Source organism: Rhipicephalus microplus, chromosome 10 (genome assembly GCF_043290135.1).
Source record: "Rhipicephalus microplus isolate Deutch F79 chromosome 10, USDA_Rmic, whole genome shotgun sequence".
Taxonomy (NCBI): Eukaryota; Metazoa; Arthropoda; class Arachnida; order Ixodida; family Ixodidae; genus Rhipicephalus; species Rhipicephalus microplus.
In genome coordinates this window covers 11,943,904-11,962,916 of record NC_134709.1, presented here as the reverse complement: position 1 = coordinate 11,962,916, position 19,013 = coordinate 11,943,904, and the positions used below count along the sequence as shown (strand labels likewise).

At 40.5% G+C, this 19,013-nt stretch overlaps 1 protein-coding gene across 6 annotated transcripts in view; it reads left to right on the top strand.

The window, feature by feature from the left end:
* The window catches only part of bt (projectin protein bent), a 201,363-nt gene that overhangs the window by 65,257 nt on the left and 117,093 nt on the right, over positions 1-19,013 (top strand). For 5 of the 6 annotated variants that reach the window (XM_075875040.1, XM_075875041.1, XM_075875038.1 and 2 more), the window contains 6 exons: positions 1,721-2,560; positions 6,981-7,087; positions 7,164-7,282; positions 8,499-8,735; positions 14,698-14,737; positions 15,989-16,082. In XM_075875040.1, the coding sequence (XP_075731155.1) occupies positions 1,721-2,560; positions 6,981-7,087; positions 7,164-7,282; positions 8,499-8,735; positions 14,698-14,737; positions 15,989-16,082 (1,437 nt within the window). Of the gene's footprint in view, positions 1-1,720; positions 2,561-3,154; positions 3,419-6,980; positions 7,088-7,163; positions 7,283-8,498; positions 8,736-14,697; positions 14,738-15,988; positions 16,083-19,013 lie in introns of all 6 variants that reach the window. The other variant, XM_075875042.1, reaches the window with a different exon arrangement.

The window sequence follows — 19,013 nt, the reverse complement described above, 5'->3', positions numbered from 1 at the left end:
ATTGTAGGAAAGTGATGAGGCAGCACGGTGGGATGTTGATGGTAAAGCCGCAGAAATTTCTTACGCTAAAGTTTAGTACGGCAAATGACAGAGTGCAAGCGGCAGGAGAGGTGTAGAGCCATAGCTGCTGAAAAATAGGCAATCCAAACAAGTGGGAACATAGGTTTAAATATTTTTATATGTGCAGAGACACGACATTTGTATGATGATCTTGCTTAATTTCTTGTGCTATTCTATCCAGGCCTGATTCTGTGGTTTCTCACAAGCCGTGATTTTTCGATAACCTCTCTTGAAAGACATGGCAGGGAGCTAAAGGCCGGAATCAGATTCTTTGTTGGAATTTTTAAACGATTGCAACTTTTAAAAAATTTATTTTCTCTATAGTTCAGCCAAGAATGCGGTGTGTCAGTGCAAGGCAAAATCGATGTGACTTTTAGAATTACTGAAACCAAGTCTGTCAGGCCACTTGGCCAGAGCTTGATCACAAAAACTTCGTAGCAATGGTACACCTGATAATTTCAATGTGTCGTGTCCACTCATGGGTAAAGGGTCCAGTTTCTTTTTATTAATGGTTTTTAGGTATCTTAGAGCCAGGTTGTGTCTGCACTACATGTGCCAACTGTATTTCATGTAAAGTCAGCCAAAACTTTAACTATTGTGTGCAGCGACCACTTCTCTGTCAGTCAGCACCATATTATAGAACGAATTTACAAAAAACTGCTTCGTTGACGTGTGCTTTGTAGGCGTACACTTGTCTTCACCTTTTCTGAAACTTAATTCAGTCATATAGCAAAGATACACAGAAAAAACTGCCACTTATGCACGACAGCTATAGATTTGGCCGACTGTGCATGAGCAACTTATTATCATGGTCTAGGTGCCTTTTGGCCAGAGCTGGCCCTAGTGCCATCAGGACCATCAAATCCTCATCATCATCGTCATCAGATTATCATCATCAAAAGAATAAGAAAGGCTGCTTATGAGAAGAATCACAGACATCTTCGCAGTACTTCTGTAGTAATTGTGACACCTTAATTTTCGTTAGCTACACAACTTCAATCAGCATGTCAAGCTGACTTTATGGATCCAAAAACGTATGTTAAAGCAATATAGTTACCCTAATGACACAGTATATAGTTTTACACTATAACCATACTTTAGTTTTTACTGCAATGGTCTTGACATCAGGACGCACCACGCATTTTAGTGATGCGCTCTACCTAAACATTCTGGAGTGCTGCCCGTAGGAACATAGCCATTGTGTCTGAGTGTATGTGTGTGTGTATGTCTCGTGTGTGTGTGTGTAGAGATTCACCTTGGATGTTTCACTGTTTCTTGCCGAATTGTTCTGTGTCCTATTTTGTAGCAGTGTTAAAAGCTGATACGCTTTCATTTTTTTTAAGTATGCTAGTTGGTGATCTTGTTAGATTAGATTTGTTTTGTAGTAGTATGCCAAGTGCACATTAGTTTAAGTGTAACTGCACAAGATTTTGACGTTTCTGAATGTTTGTCCTAAAAGAACTACCATAACAAAATAATTGAAAATCTTCCACTTAAGTGGGTGCATTTTTTTATTCTTATATGTATCATGTTGTGCGCTGTGTGCTCCACTGACATTTTCTTTGTCTCTGAGCAAACTAGGCATCGGCACAGGAATGGAACTTCCACAGAGTCCTCCGGATATCATTGTGCTGTGGTTGAAAGGTGCATTGCTTTGCAGCCATCGAAGCTCGAAGCCGACAAAAAGGCGCTACCAGAGCGCAGAACGAGTCTCGACCGCCAGCAAAATGGTGAAGTCACGGAGTCAATAAAGGATGAAATAATTCGCGAACCCTCGCCCGTGGAAGAGCGTCGACCGTCCATCAGCAAGAGACGACCCAGTGACAAGATCGAACCCCTCCAAAATGACGAAAGTCCTAAATCACCCACCATGCCTGCACCAGAGCAGATTATTCCTCCTACACCTCCACCAGCTGCTCCTAAAAAGAAAGACAAGATTCCGCCACCTCTGAACCTAGCCCCCGAAGTGCCGTCTGACAATGAGTCTGTCGCCTCGTCACCTTCGCAGTCCCCACGATCAAAGTCCCCAAGGACGGTGATGGGTTTTCAGCTTCAAGGCCAACCAGAAGGAGAAGACGAAGAACGGGACTTCGGCGAACCTCTGGTGTACAAGTTTAAGGAGGAGGGATATGAACCTGTGCCCTTAGAAAGTGTGGAGTCTCCACCAGCTCGGAAGTCTTCAGTGCCAGTGATCATGGTTGACGACACTGAAGCATCCAAGAAACCCAAAAAGAAAAGGAGCGTCAAGAAAGGCAAAGATGAAGAAGAGCCCAAAGAGGAGGCTCCAAAGCCCAAACCGAAAATGCGATCAATAAAACGGGCCGGTTCTCCTGAAAAGGCCGCAGAACCGCCACCATCACCACGCGGGCGACGGAGCTCCGTGTGCGTTGCAGCCGAGCCAGGGCATATTCCAGCAGAACTTGTGAATCTGCCGCAAACGGCGACTGTCACAGTCCAGGGAGTCGTCATGACCGTAGAAGATGCTGAAAAGATGCTCGAGGTACGCTGTCGAGACCAGCGTGAATTGGGTTTGTCCTTCAAGCTGCTGCTGCAACGCTATTGCTGCTGCCGCTGTTTAATGCACATGGCTAGGCCACAGTGAAAAGTTTGTATTTTGCTCAAAAAAGCATGCTGAAGCGGTGTCATGCAAAACAACACATCAGCAATGCTGAGTTTTCACTGTTGCCTTTGCCAATTTATTTTCGCCCCAGCAGCCATGTTTTCTTTTTTTTTTTTCATCCCCAGCCCTAACTGCTTTATGAGCTCCGATGCTGTGCCTGGCTGAATCCTACATCAAGATGCGGTTTTTAGCAAGCTGCATCACAGTCTTGGCAAACTTGGCATCAAGCTTGCCGATGCCTTCATTTTGAAGCCACCCGCTTGCATGCTGCGCGATATGTCTAACTTTCTTCTCTCTTCTAGGTCCATACATCTTTGTTCTAGGATGTTTCTTTCAGGGTGTCAAAGCACCGATGTAGCATCTCGCCGAATCCTCACCTCAAACTTCACTGTAGGCACACTGTCTGTGAAAATTTGTACTTTCACTCTCAGTAGGGGAGCAATGCCTCAAAACAGACTCTCATGTATTTGTCAGCCGAGTCCGGTCGCAAATGGTGTGCCAGCTAAACCTGCTGAAGCTCCAAAGCCAAAGAAGAAGGAGTCTGTTCCAGAGATTGCGGTCCAGGAACCGGAAGAAGCGCCGCCGAAGCGAGTGGTGCCTATCGTCAAAGAACCCACGCCTGAACCGAATCGAAAAGAATCGTTGGCTGTTGGGCCTGGTGGCACGCTTGAGCCTGTATCTCCTGGTGGCTCGCCTGCCGGTTCACGCCGAGGCTCTGTCATCATCACAGCCGACGAGGTTGGTTCGATGCGGGACACAGTGCCTGGCTTTAACCCTGTAGTGTCTTTTCTCGGTGTTGTCCGCTTTTTTTTTTTTTGGCCTGGTCGTTGTTGGCAGTGCAGCCAGAGATGCTTGCACTCTATTACTTCTTCTCTCCTGTCACATCCCAAGCAGCTGTATCCCAGAAGAAAATGCGGCATGTGTTTCCATTGCTTGCTGGTAAGGTGACAAACCTCATACTACTTGCATCATCAGCAGCAAGTACTTAACCAAACATTGAGCCTCGCGTCGTAGCTTATGCTTTACACTAGTGCTTAGAATATGATTTTGCAATTAAGTACAGAATCAGACACTTCGGCACTATGAATGAGCTACCTGCTGCTATGACTGCATTAAATACAGCTTAGAGTACCACCATACGGCATCAGTTCCAGCTCTAGGCCCCCTTGACAGTTTAAGCCCACGTTACATCCTTGCCATGCTGCTCATAAGGCCATTGACAAGAACAACTTGTTAAGCTGTCACCTTATCAGTCATGAGCTTGCACGAAACTGTGGTTACCCACCTGCAAATTGACATCCAAATCCGGCATTTCTGAATGGCTTTCCACTGCTCCTGCTTTCTGATGTCTCGCTTCATACTCCGGACACTTCGTCACAGACTTGCTTGCAGCTTCCCAGGACCACTGTGTATCCTGCCGGCAACATATCTCATTGCAACTTATTTCCACTGCTAAAGCTTCTACCCTGCACAACCATAGCACACAAAGAGCACAGATGCTGTGTTATAGCTAATGGTTTTTTTCATCTCAAATTGCAGCAAATGCCATTTGCGCTGTGGATGCCACGTGTGCCGCACCTGCCTAGCATTTTGTAGGCACTACAGTCTTGTATTTTAGCCGTATTTTTGGCATTTTTTCAACACCTTCTCTTTTGACATTTTTTGGTGGGGGGAGCCTTTAATGGTTTACTCGAAGCTATCACAATGCCAAGCTGCTTTCTTACAGCTGTCTTTGCCAGTCTTTCTTGCATTTTGTTGTGCTTAGGGCTTTGTATTACATTGCACCAGCACTCGCAGCTTTCCAGTTGGCAGCTTCTGTCATTAGCCTCATAGCTTTGTGGGCTTTGTCCAGCTCTTGCAAGATAACATGCGGCACAAACTTTTGCTTTTGCTTCAGTCACATCTTAAAAGATGCAATTTATAAAGCAATTCGTTCACGCACTCGTTTGTATACAATGGAGCCTTGTTACATTGAAGCATGAATTTTCGCTTCTGACAGTTCCACTTGATCCACAACTATGTGTGAAATACAACTGACCAGGCCAAATGGGAAGGGTTGATAACTGTCTTTTTGACTCTAAGACTTGTCTCATGTGTACAGTAGGCTGGCATTTATTCAAACTATCCAGACTCACAGATGTTTATTTGAGTTACCTTATCTAATATGTACACTTTTATTATGCCAGAGAATAGAGGCATTTTTTTATCTTGCATCTATGCATAGAATGCTGTAACCTCTACTTGTGTGTAACAGATGTAAATAGACACACACGCAAAGCACAAGCAAAAAGATTTTGTTTTGTGCTTAGTGTATTGGCAGATTACAGATAGCAATACTAAAGAAAGTTTTTGAATATTCTCTCTCTTTGACTGTATAAACAACAAATAGTTAATCTATTCAACAGTCCCTGCGCTTGACTTTATATGACTCTCAGAGCTTCCCTCTCAAAGTTAACACATCCTGTGGAAAACTTCAGAAATCAGAGAAAATAAAGATGCGTCTTGAGTTAGTTCATTTAAGATGTATCAACATATAAAACAAGAAAGCAGTTCGCAATGTTGAGGCTTGAACTGATTGACAGTGGAAACTGAGGAAAGTCAGTAAAACTGGCTTTTGAAAAGTAGACTTGTGTTCGTTAAATTAACAGCTGGTTATTTTAGTAGCACATTTATCATACATAGCATGGGGGTGGTGGGTCAGTTTCACGAACATAAAGACGCTTCGAACAAAAGTGCTTCCTTACCCGATCAAGCGAAATTCATTTTTACCTACATACAAATTCAGTTTGAATCATCGCAAGCCTACTGTAACTACCTAGCAACGATTTGCACAACACTTTAATTAAACCATCACAGCTAACACTGTGCCATGTTCAAACTACAATGTGCCATGCATACCCACTTGCCAAACACTGTGTTTTACTACACTAATACACTTCGATTATGTATGGCAATGTGCCTGTATGTGATGTCCTGTGCTGTATTAATTCTCTGTTGTTAGACCATTTAGTTCTTTCGTTTCACTTCTTACATCTTGAACTTACACGTCTACTGTTCTCACATGCACCCAGCGTCATGACATGACATCTACATAATCAAGTTGGAACGAAATGAATTTCTCTTCTTTTTTTTTGTTGTGGCTACGATTCATTATTAAACTCTTGTGCTGTTCACTTTCTGTACTGTATTGCTGTTATTATTTCTTTGTACTTGTTGCAACCCCACTGTGACATGTTCTCACTGCTATTGCTGTACTTTTTTTTCCCCTGTTCATTTTCTCACCTCTCTGTCCTATCTTTTTCCCTTATTCAACAATGCTTTGTCAGCTGTCCGTCCCATGCATCGTCCGGAACCTGAAGACCCTCTGAAGTTTCAGGTCACAACTGAGCACTTCTGGCTTCAAGGTCGATCCCCTGCATCACAAATCCATGCGTCATTTCATTCTGTGCTGTGGTGTTCTCGGGGCACCAACGCTCTTCACACTTATCTCTCTACTGTATGCTGTTGTCGAATGCCTTGAATCTCTGTTTTCCTGTGTCACAAATGCTTGCCTGCTTGCTGCATGCACTCCACTCCCAAGGCTGCGGGATGCACGAGGCAGCCTTCGTCGTTTCTGCTTTCTCTGCTACTGCTCTGGCTTTTGAAAGCTTTTTCCTGAACTGTTTTATGTCTCCATTTCTTCGTATGCACAGGTGCCATCTTTCCCCACTTGTGTTCTCTTAGTTGCTTCAGGTACTGTAAAAGATAGGAGTAGTAGTTTGCTCCTTAAGGGTAGGTTGTAAATCTGCTTCCAAATTCAGATTTTGGTAACATGCGCTAGGAGGCAGGAACCTAGACAAGTGAATTGTCACTTTTTGTACTTGCCTCTTCTATCAATGTGTGGTGAGGGATGCGGAGCACTGAGGTTGAGATAGTTAATACTGATGAATAGTTTCTCGTAATGCCAATTGAACGAAAACACTTCTTTCACATTTTCATTTATTTTGTACTGTCAGAAACTATGCTTATTATCATTAAGCATTTTACAGCTTTGCCATTTATATAAATGCTGTATATTATGTACTCAACATAAGTTCATTGATTCGATAGTCTTGTTTCCCTCTAGGTAGACTTGTCTTTCATCATCTGTGACAATTTTCGAAGCTATTGAGAGATAGTTAAAATTCATCAACATGTCGGAGAAAGAGAGATAGGTTATTGCCCATGCAGGTAACAGCTGATTGTATTTGGAAAGGCAAAAATCAAAGCAAGTACAAAGCAACTCACACTATCTAACCATGTGTTGCATCACTGTTGACAGAAAGGAATGGTGGTCGACGAGGCCGGCAAAATGAAGAAACTTCGGCCGGGTGAAATGGTTGAAGTTAGGCAGCGGCGTCGTTCCAGTATCGACATGCGACGGGCCAGGTTAGAATCTGTTCACAACTTCTGGCCATATTAGTTTTTAATGCTTATCACATCTGATTTTTACTGTTTCTTGTAGTGTTTCTGAGCTACAAGAAAAGGTTGAGAAACCGTCAACGCCTCTGCGGCCCATTCCCGAGAGTGAAGAGGGACCGCCGAACATTGTGGATTACCAGGAGAATGTCACAGCTGTTGAAGGTAACATGAAGAACTTGAAGAAACTCATTAAATGCTTTACTGCTTTGTTCTCGTTGAAGTTTCCCGCTTTGTATGACATGTAGGGACAACTGCAGGCTGCTCTTCAAAGCACACAGATTCATCTTCAGCCTGTCGTTCATATATCATACGGATGGATTAACCTAATGAAGCCAACAAGAATAATGAGCCCTTGATCCCTTTTTATGGGCAGATTAAGGCGAGATAAGTTTACATTTCATTGCCAAGCATGTATTGTAGTCTCTATATTTGCAGTGTCCACAAGGTTTAGTGTGTCTTGGGTTGAATTATAAATCTTGTTTGCTATGAAAATAAGTTTAAAATGCAAGTTGCGTGTGTGCTTTTGTGCAGCATGAAGAAATGAAGTCTAGTCTGGCTTCATTAAGTCATCTTTATCTGAATTTCCCTGACAGAATATTCTGAGATTGCACCTTTAAAATCTTTCTGCCAAATTAGAACGCTGTCATAAATGTCTACACGCTAGCGATTGCCCCATAATCACAATTTGTCTGTTGAAGCCAACGACTGACTTTTAACTGACTGTCTTAAAGGGTCACAAAGAGAGAAATTATGCTTCTTGTTTTAGTAGATTACCGTCTTACAATACCAAAAACACCACTCTTGTGGTGAGAAGATGCTTGGAAGTCCGGAAAATATGATGAAACATGTGAAAACTAAATGCAGGTGGAGACGCCATTTTGAAGATGCTGCACCAACTTGCTGTGGGCTCATGGATTTTGACACCCCCCTACTAATACCTACATACGAGTAGTTCTTGGTGAAAGTGAAGTAAAGTGTGCTTTGAAGGTGCCGGAAACCTAACAAACCAAGTTTCAGAAAACTTTTCGAGCCAGTATGGTCAAAACCTGGTGAAGGACTTCAAAGTTATGACACTTTTAAACGCTTTAAATTATGCACAGGTGCTTTTGCATGAAATTTTAAAGTGAGACTTTAAACTTCATTTTCTCTTCTATTAATAAACCTATGATAGTCAAATTAATGATAGAGGAGCTTTAGAAAATAAATTAACAGTCTAAGTCAATGTATTGTTTCATTTTAGTGATCCATTAATGCAAAAAAGGAGACAATAAGGGCTTTAAAGGACCGGTGACATCATGTGGCACTTCCGACTGGGCCAGTAGCTGCATTGCTTTCGTTACAAACCATTTACATGGGGCGTGTGTCATGATCTGTGCAGGTGGTACTGCCTACCTGTCAGTTCAGGTGGAGGGCAACCCTGTGCCTCAATTCCGTTTCTACAAGGGAGTGAGCGAGGTGTATGAGGGAGGTCGCTACAAGGTGATCACCGATGGCGAGACAAACACGGTGTGCTTCTGCATCCGCAAGGCCAAGAGTACTGATGAGGGCAAATATAAGGTCGTCGCCTACAACAAACACGGCGAGGACTCTGTCACCATGAATCTCTTCGTGAGCGGTGAGTAGTCGAGCGTTCTTTCTTTTTACACAGCAAAAGCTGTCATGAGAGATCACAACAGCCGATTTCGGTGGCATAGTTGTCCGTCACTGCGGCAGTCATTACCAGTGTTCGTACATGGTATAGCGCAAAATGATAAAAAAATATATATATCCGGTATCAGGTTGTATTTGAACGCAATCCCTCTGGATGGAAGTTGAGTGTTCTATAGTGCCACACTGGTGCTTGACGCTCACATCGCTAAAATACCCTATACAGGCGTCATGTTGGCCAAGGAATCCTATTAGCAGATGTAGTATGGCATAGCAGAAGAGTAAAATAACAGCCAGGCATCACACAATGTGAATTGTATAACCAGTAGATGATTTAAAGTTTGCCATGTTTTACAAAGAGCTCAGCTATAATTCTTCATTGTCATCAGCCACAGCATCAACAAGGTGCACATAATGATGCATAGAGTGTTCCTCACTTCTCTATAGTATGTTGAATCATGGCATCATGGCCACTACCCTATTTCGAAATTTTCAAAAAATATATTTATGGTGTAGTGGGTATCATGCAACTGTGCTTGCAATGGTCACCCTAAGAGAGTTGACGACGGACTCCGGAGAGGTTCCCTCTCCAGCTTTTGCTGTGACTGTGCTGTGTGTTTGATGCAGGCCTGGCATTTTTTTTTTCTTACTGTTCAACATTCCTAAGCACTTCTGCCAGTCAGGAAATATGAGCACTGATGTAGAATTCAATACATAGTATGATGCCACAAGAGGACGACTCAGTCAGCAATGGAAAGAAAAATGATAGGTATAATACCAAGGGACTAGAAGAGAGCAGAGTGTATGAGGGAAAAAGCAGGTGTTAAGGACATCATAGTCAAAATCAAGAAGAAATGGTCATGAGTATGGCACGTTGCGTGAAGGCAAGATAACCGCTGGTTATTAGGGGTAGCTGACTGAATTACCAAAGAAGGCAAGCGGGTGAGGGAGAGACAGAAAGTTAGGTGGGCTGATGAAATTAGGAAGTTGGCGGCTATGAAGTGGCAGCAGCAAGCACAGAACCGAGTTGACTGGCAGAACATGAGAGAGGCCTTTGTCCGGCAGTAGGCGTAGTCAGGCTGATGATATTGATGATGATGATGATGATATGATGATGCCATTAGATACATGCTCAATACACAACATATGCAACGCTGAAAGACCTGAAAATGGTTCAAAATAAACCACATAGTAAGGTATGAACTGGGCGTTAATCATGAGAAACCTTTGAGCTGAGGGCCTGCAAGGTTCTGAGCCTGTATTCTGTCTGTGTTATAGTTTTCTATGGAGTTGGTAAAACATTGCAAATCCTTGAGGGGGTTGTGAAACAAAAAATGTTTTTGAACCTGCAGATTTTAATAAACAAGTGGGTTGTTTTTAACTTGCAATTTCTTTAGCTGGGCTGTTCTGCCATTTAGGCTGCAGTGCCGACTATTCCAGTCGCTAAGCCTACCATTGGCAACAGGAGACTGTGTATGCACTCACGCAGCTCTAGTCAGAAAATCAGTGTTGTGAGCTACATTAAAATGTGTTGTAGTTGCAAGTGGCAATTTCTTTTTGTTCTTTATTTTTGTGTAACTAACACTGTTACATGCGCCTTTTTTTATTTTGTTGTACGAAATGTCTTGTGTATTACTATGCACACATTTGCACAAAAGGTTAATGCTTTTTAGTAAATGTTTTACTACCCAAGAGGCATCTTGTGTGCATTTGTATCACCAAGTTAAAAAAACTTTAGCTCATTTGGGCCATACTGTCTTTATTTTATTACAGTTGGGATTATTGTAATACTGCAGGAGCTTGTATTGTGTGCAAAGTCTGCAAAAAAGAAAATGTATGGAAAAGAAACATTTGGGTTCTTTCTTACCACACCAGCAGAATGTTGCATAAATAGTACGGGTATTCTTGTAATCTTTCCCCTGTCTAATTTGTTGTATGGTGGAAATACACTCAAACCTCATTATAGCAGTCACGTCTGTCACAAAAGTAACTTTTCTATATGTGAAAATTCGTTATAAACATATATTTGTGACATTATTATTCATTTTTTTTATTATAAGCAATTATTGGCTATATCTGTGTCTGGTGTTTTGGGGTATTCGTGCATCTCAAATTTACTGGGTTGTGTTTGTGTACACTTAATAGGGGGCAATCAATTTTAGACACACAACACAGATTGTTTTCATGTTTCAGTGCAATCTGAAAACACACAAAAAAGAACCTTTAAAAATTCGAAATTATTGCTTTCTTCGAATAATTTTGGTTTTTACTTGAAATAACGCTGAATAAATGTGCCAGGAACTAATAGCTAGTGCTAACTAGTACCTGAATAGTTGTAATAAACATTCCAGCTAGTTTATGATCAGCTTTAACAAGCAAGTACTGCTCTACATGTCATGATGCAGATGCCTACAGTAGCAGATATTTCACATTTTACATTCACCAGCTAAATATTGTTTAAGTACACTTTTTTTTTATCGTTTATAGAATGCTAATGTACTCAAACAAATCTGTAACCTTAGTTCTCCAAAAAGTATGAACCTTACGATTGCTGCACCTTATTTAAATCATATGAGGTTTTATGTACAGCCAACATGATTTTATATGATCATATCAAGTTTTGTATGAAACTTTTTGACTCAGTATTATATAGATTATTGGATATGGAACTGATGATACATAAAGTTAGGCTGCCTTGAAGTGGCACTTAGAGAGAAACTTGTAAAAGTTTAAACTCCATAAGCTTTTTTGATTTCTGATGAGATGGCCTCTTGTAGGCTGTTTATTTCCTAAGTCATAATCACTTTCTCAAAGAAGCACGTTATGAATGTGAAGTGATAAGCATTTGACTACAAACGTTTCAGCAATGACTGCTGATTGCATGTGGGTGCGTGCACTTATGATTTTTTTACAGTGCTTTCAAAGTATATTTCTCTGTGTGATAGTTTGAAACAACTTTTGCCACTTCATCTTCACAACACAGCGGCACAAAAGACAGTAAAAAAGACAGTCCCAAAGATACAACCACTCACAAACATTGCTGACGTTAAGCAGAAATTCGGTGCCACACTGACACAGAAACCAGCAAAGCGCGCAGCAAGAACACCGAAACCTGCACCGCCACCACAAGGCAAGTGGGTTGAGAAACACACATCAACCAAGTAGCCAAGTGTGTTTGGCTATAACACATGGCACCCATCCCTACTGCACACAACTAATTTCCTGTGATTACAAACACCATCAAGTTTTATCCTCATGTGTTGTCGTAACTCCATCATGAAGTTTCTTTTAATTGATAACCATTCACTTGTTGCTTTCTGAAACCTGCTTTCACTATGCGTAAACTTTTTGAAAAAAAAAAAAAGAAATTTGCTATGAAAATTTGTGTCCTCTGAAGGAAGCACATTAAAACTTTGAAATTCACTTAACTTTACCAAAAAGCATCTCCCGAAGCATTCCATGGGGTTATGTGACTTGCACTGTTGAAACATAGCCACTGTATTGGCTGAGTGGCTACATTAGTTGGCTGCTGTGTTATTGATTCAGTTGCTGCAGCCACACTTCAGTAAAAATGGAATGAGAAAGTGCTCATGTTCTGATTTGGTTATGCATTGAGAAAGAGCCCACGGGGACAAATTGCTTCAGAGCCCTTCACTACGACCTTATTCATGGAGTCTGTGTTGCTTTGCAATCACAATAATTCCTCAGTTGCCTACATAATTTTGAATTTTCTTACACGAAAAGTACATTCACTACATGTTTGCCTAATCTAACAACTAAATTCCTGCAAATGCCAACTGCCCAGACTTACAATCTCATTATCCCAGTGCAGTTTACCTTCGTTAAAAAGCTTTGAGTATGCGCTATCTGAATGAGTGAAGGATTGTTTAGTAGAGCTTGCATATTTTAACGCGACAGCATTAAAAAGCTTGCTTTGCAGAAATTATGCCATAAGCCTCGTTGGTTTTAGCGAAAAATTGGCGTTGTCCTTGAACGAAAACTTGAGATAGATGCAAGTACACATAAACGATAAAAAAATCTGCAGTTCGAGTGAGAATCCAACCTAGGCCCTATGCGAGGGAAGCATTCTACGACGTAGGCAAGCCAGTGCTTAAAGCTTCTTCATAAAAAAACGCTAGAAGAATGCCCTGTAGTGGAGGGAGCCTCCTTAATCGGTGTAATATTGTGTTGCGAAATCGTAGAATTAAAGCAAGGGTCAAAACATGGCAATGATTGTGCAACAAGTGGGTGCTTCAAAGCTGCCCACCCATTACACAGTCTTCACTGCACCTCAAGGACACATTGTTTGTCCTTAAGTTCGCTAGTTTGCAAAAGGAAAAACTATGGCGTAGTGAGCGCTCCGCAACTGTACTTGCAGTAGGCATTCTAGAATAGCTTGAAGAAGCCATAGGCTTGTGCGAATATTCGCATGCTTCAAATATTCGAACGAATAGTTGAGTATTTGAATTGGCTTCAATACAAATTCAAATTATCGAATATTTTTGAAGTATTCACAATGAACGAATTGGTGTGTATTAATCCACATGTCACCGCCTGTAACACTGGTTTCGTTGCAATGTAGGGGTGCTAAACAATGAAAGTACCCACGCAGAAAACATTCGCTTTGCCGTGAAGCCCCCTTTCAAACTTAAAGGGGCCCTGCAACACTTGCTGAACATGTTCAGAAAACGCTGCCGATCGGTAGTCGAGGCTACCGAAAACGCGCTAGGCAAATATTGTAGCGCAGCACGTGACCTGTAATTCACAATAAATTTTCAAAGCTAAAAGTTGCGTTCTTTTCTCGGCAAATTACACTACAAGCTCAAAAATCACTTGTCACAGCCAAGCAAGAATATACGGCTCTGGTCACAGGCATTGACTGATTTCAGCATGGCGCGCTCGTCTAGTACGTGCGCGATCGCACTGAAAAGCCGGGTATACGAAGGAAAAAAAAAAAAAGAGGGGCTCAAGGTCACAAAGGGCATGTGGAGTATTTTTTTTTGCCATGCCATTTCTCTCTGCTTAGCGTCCAGCTATTTCATCGGGACAAGAAGAGAGAATGCAATTGCATGTGGGACAAATTTTTGTTGACATTGCTCGTACTGGACTGATTCTAGAAACTTTGCGGCAGTAAATTTGCGAGGCAACAAGCATTTTTACTGGCTCCATGGCTACTTGAAAAAGTGTTGTAGGGCCCCTTTAGAGGAACATGTTGCCTTCAAATCAATTCTTCATTTTATTAAGCTTGTTATGACGGCTTATATGCTCCAGGTATAATGAATTTTAAAACATTAGGTATCTTACAGGTTATCACTCGCATCCTACCGAAACTACTACTCAAGGTTGTTTCGACTTCCTTTGAACGAAAAAAGAAATGGCATCTACATAGAGCCCCTATTTCAATTCAAAATAAATATTGTGCAGGTTAGTTGGGTCATGATAAATATTCTCTTTTTTTAATATGTCATACATACCATTCAAATTGGATTCGAAATTATTCGATCAAAATTACTATTCGCTTCGAATTCGCTTCGAACCGAAAATTCACTATTCGCACAAGCCTAAAAGGCCAATATTAGGGCACAAACTTTCCTTTACTTGCAGCATGGTTGATGATTATGTGCAGGAGACTTGATTAGGCTATCATGTTCTACTCAAGAAGGCAAAGCTCAAGGGTTGTCTAAACTCAAACAATTTACAAGGCCCGCACCAAAATCTATGCACTCCACAATTTTTTATAATTATGCCGAAATGTACATATTGGCTGTTACTTCTGTAAGACATTGAAACTTACTCTATTGCAGTTATTTTTGTCCATATCGTACATTTCAGTTCAGCCGTTTTTTATGCAGCTGTTACAAAATATGTACAGGGGACGAATTTTTACATAAACTAGCCCCCATATAAATATTTGCACTTGTATGTTTCAGATGAAAGTGGTATGGATTTCCGTGCCATGCTCAAACACAGGTGGGCAATTTTTTTTTATTTTCTAATATTTTCCATTTCAGCTGAGCACAATTTAATAGTTCTTGTGGAAGCTCCATGTTCAGATCAACTTATTCACTGTAGCAGCTTTACTTTTCTTTTCTCTTTAAATTTCTCAAAGTAGCGAGTTTCAAAGCTGTTCGTAGACATGTGCGGTCAACCCTTTTTCTGACTTCCAAGGGCACTTCACATAGCACTTTTGAACAACTCAGATGGTCAAGTTGGTGCCCTAAACAAAGTGCTCTTAGAAAGTGCATATGCTACTGCTTAATTATTTCTTCAAATTTCACTATGGCTACAGTTGAACCCATTTATAAGAGACACTGATGTAACAGACAAATGAGTATAAGAGACACCAGTTTGCCTACAGTAAAATACGGGTTGATAAGAAAATGCATACGAGGTATCCTGCTTAAGAGAGACATCTTGTATAAAAGGTAATAATTACTTCCCGGAGCATGCCTCTTCTACGTATGGTTCAACTGTATATTCATAATTTTTTTGATGTGGTAACACATAGCCAAATGCATAGCCACTATCCTAAAAATTGGCCATACTATCAGTAGCTTGAGTGAGAAAAAGGTTGTAGGCTTTTTTTGTGTATGTTTGTGTACGTACAACAACAATACTTCGAATACAGCGCGAAAAAAAAGGTGCGCTGCCTGTTGCCATCTACTCTTTTTGCTCCGTGCATACTTCTAGACCAAGAGATTGTCAAAATGCATTGTGCAGTGGCTGTCTTAGCTTACTGAGAGGAAATGCTAAGAGCCTTCATTTAATCATGGAATCGCGATTGTTGTAAGTTTACATTACATTACATTACATTTACATTACAGTTTACATTGTTGTAAGCTTACATGCAACCACTGTGCCACTGCTTGCATGCACAGAATCTATTTTTCGGATTCCTCATTCTTGCTTATTGTTTGATGGGTTAGATAATATCTCATAAAAGCGTCGTCTTTTTTAAATTTTGATTACTTTCAGGTAAGCACAAACAAATTATATTTGGCACATTGTTGATATATAGTACAATATTGTGCCTTCACGCCATGTTGATATGTTGTTTGTAGCTTTTCTGTCGGACAAATGCACTTGCAATGTTGTTTTTTTTCACTACAGGGCAACACAGTTTTATCCTGTAGCTAGACTGCTGTTCTTTGTCATGTTAAACTAGACTATATATTGCCTAGCACACTCAATATTTGTTTGCTGCTGTTTGTTTGTGTGCAGACAATATGCCAAATGGGGTATGGGAAAAGATGACCCTGACTGGCAACTCAAGCAACGAGAAGAAGAGAAAGAGCAAATCGGCCTTCGCAAGCCGGTAAAATATTGTTTGCATGATTTCAGCTTACCCTGCAGATTTGTGAATTTGCTGTGCTCTCACCATTTAAGTAGTAACATCTCTCATGCAATGGTTTTATTTATAACACTGCTCATTATATCTGCATGTGGAGTTTTCCATAAAACAGTACAGCACTTCATCCTTGTCCTTGCAAGTTGTTAACATGTTTAATTTCAATTTAGAAAATGTAGTGAATCAAATATATAATTTGATGCATAGGCACTTGATTAGAATTGTTTTTTAAGAATGCTTCTTTAATAATGAAACTTCAGTGGTTATATATGTCATGTCAGGCATGACATGGCATCTACAGTAAACCAAATACTGATCCTCTTTCGCTCATTTCATAATATGGACCTCTCTTTACAAAAGCAAAGCTTTTGTTCCGAATGTTTGTTGCACAAAATTGCATTGTAGGCTTTATACCGACTTGTGCCTTGCAAACAATTAGTTTTTTATATTATTCAACAGATTATCCTGCAGCATAAAACGAATAGTGTTTGTAACAAAATGTAGTCACCTTTTTTATGCCACATTTACTCTTCCCAAATTTTTTTGTTTTGTTTTGGATCTATGGGAGTGCGATTTTTCATCTTTTTGGCAGACTTTTGTGTGTTTGTGTGTTCGTCTGAAGACCTTTTTTTACCTCTCTGCATGCTTTTTCAGCATGGGCATTTATTACTTTTTTTATTCCAACAATGAATTCTCTGTTTTCATGTTCGTGTGTGTGTTTGCACTTTACGTGCGTGTTCTGAAATGTCCAGAACCCTGGAAAGTTGATTTTATGTCTTTATTTTCTTCACATTTTTTGTCACATGGTGCACTTCCTACTTATCCGTCATTGCACGGTTCCTTGATTTTTTTGTTTTACTTTTTTGAATTTGATACTGAGATTTTTCAGGGGCCGTCGAACAAGTTTTTCAATCCAGTTTTCGATTCCCCCTTTTTCATTTTGCCTTCCACATTTTTGTGACCAGATTTTCGGGGCTGCGTCCCAGGCTCTCATCGTTTTTCTCGGCGCTGCCTCGCATTTAAGTTGAGCTTCCTGACATGGATATGTGGCCTTTCTGGGTAGGATTCAGCAGAGGTTACAATTCTCACATCCACACTTGCCTAATAATCATCAGCCTTAGAGACGACACTGTGCCGCTTGACGCCATTGCTGGGATACCCTACTCCTACACAGGAGGACGAGCTGATGATTCCTCATTCAACACTTCGCCGGCGATCACTGGCAGAGATTATTCCCGATTGGCCAGTTCTTCACAAGGTTCCAAAGGAGAAGATGGAGGTTGGATACGCCTAACAATATGACGAGCAAACTTTATAGCTTCTCTTTTCTGAAGCGTTTTCCTGAAGCGCCGCTTCTTTCTCGCTAAGTCCACTGCTGCTTCACAATTTTCGTTTTATTTGCTTCCACCTCCAACGTATCTTCTCTCTCATTCTCTTTTTGCTTGCCGTCTCTTCAGTCTTTTCTTGTTTATGTTCAGTTCCTTCTGTTACCTTGTTTGCAAACTCCTAGCGGCTCTGCACTGTACATCTTGTGCTCGAAATTAGCAGCTGTTTCCCCTCCCTTATTCTTCTTCTTCTCGTCCACTTTTTACTTCCGCTATTCTTTATTTAATTGTGCTTTGGGGTGTTGCTAGCTTAATTTCACTTAACCATCAGTGTTTAGTGACTGCTATAGAGTTGATATCTTTACCCACACCGCTGCCGAATTTCTGCTCTTTTCTCTTGTTTTATCATTTGATTGATATGTTTGATCAACATCAAGGCAACTCAAGGAATCTAGTCTCTGGATAAGTTGATCGAGCACTGTAAATCTCGATATGTTGGCACCGCACTCAAATTTAAATTTCTTCCATACTATCTTTGGGCACTGGTGGTAAACTGTGGTTGGTCTCAGTGTGTATGTAGTATAGTATATGTTCGTGTATTGTTTCTGTTTACATCTGTGTGGTGTGCTGCAGTGTTCTTGTATTGTCCTGTGTTCTGTCTGTTGTGTCTGTCAGTATTTTTGTTATCCCATGTACTACAAATAATTGTTAGTCAAATAAATACACAATCAGTAGCTGGGGAAACATTAACAAGCTTTATGTCTTATAACTTCATAAATGCAACTGTATGTTTTATAATAATTAAACTAATGTACTTTTTTTGCGAACCATTGCATATCATAGGGCAAGGTGCTGTCAATTTACATGACCTTTTATTTATGCAATTGGTTGCAAAAGTCAAGTAATTATGTATGTCATTAAACTTGAGTAATTTTGCTAAATGGCAAATCAGGGTGCACAGTAACCATTGCTGTCAGCGATTCAAAATAGTTTCTCTCTTTTTTTCTTTTTTCAAAGTAAACCTGTACATTTCTAATACATTGAATATACATCCTTAAAGGGACACTAAATCTGAGAAACAGGGTATTATATTAGTAAGTTGCTTTTACACAATACCAACATCACAAAGCTAGCTGTGAGGAGATGCTCGGTCAACGAAAAAGCATGCAAAAAGAAAATGCGAGAGGTGATGCCAGCTTGAAATTCCTGCACCAACCACCATGATGTTTTAGATTTTGATAACCTCTGCTAACGCTTATGCAGTTGCTAATTCGTAAAAGTGAAGGACATTGTCCTCTGAGGGGACCATAAATTTAACATACCAATTTTTGAAGAAAATTCAATGATCTGATGTCACCAAAAATACTTTGAATTTTGTAACATGAGGTGCAGAGATTTTGGCACAAAATTTCAATATGGAAAATTTCCTCGATTTTCTCCTTTATTATTAGGGTTGAAGACCAGGCATGTTCGTAAGTCATCATGGTAGATTCTAGAGTGCAAATAATTGACGTTACACAACTAAGATGTGCACACAATAAAGCATACTTAAACTGCTGAAGAGGAGATATAA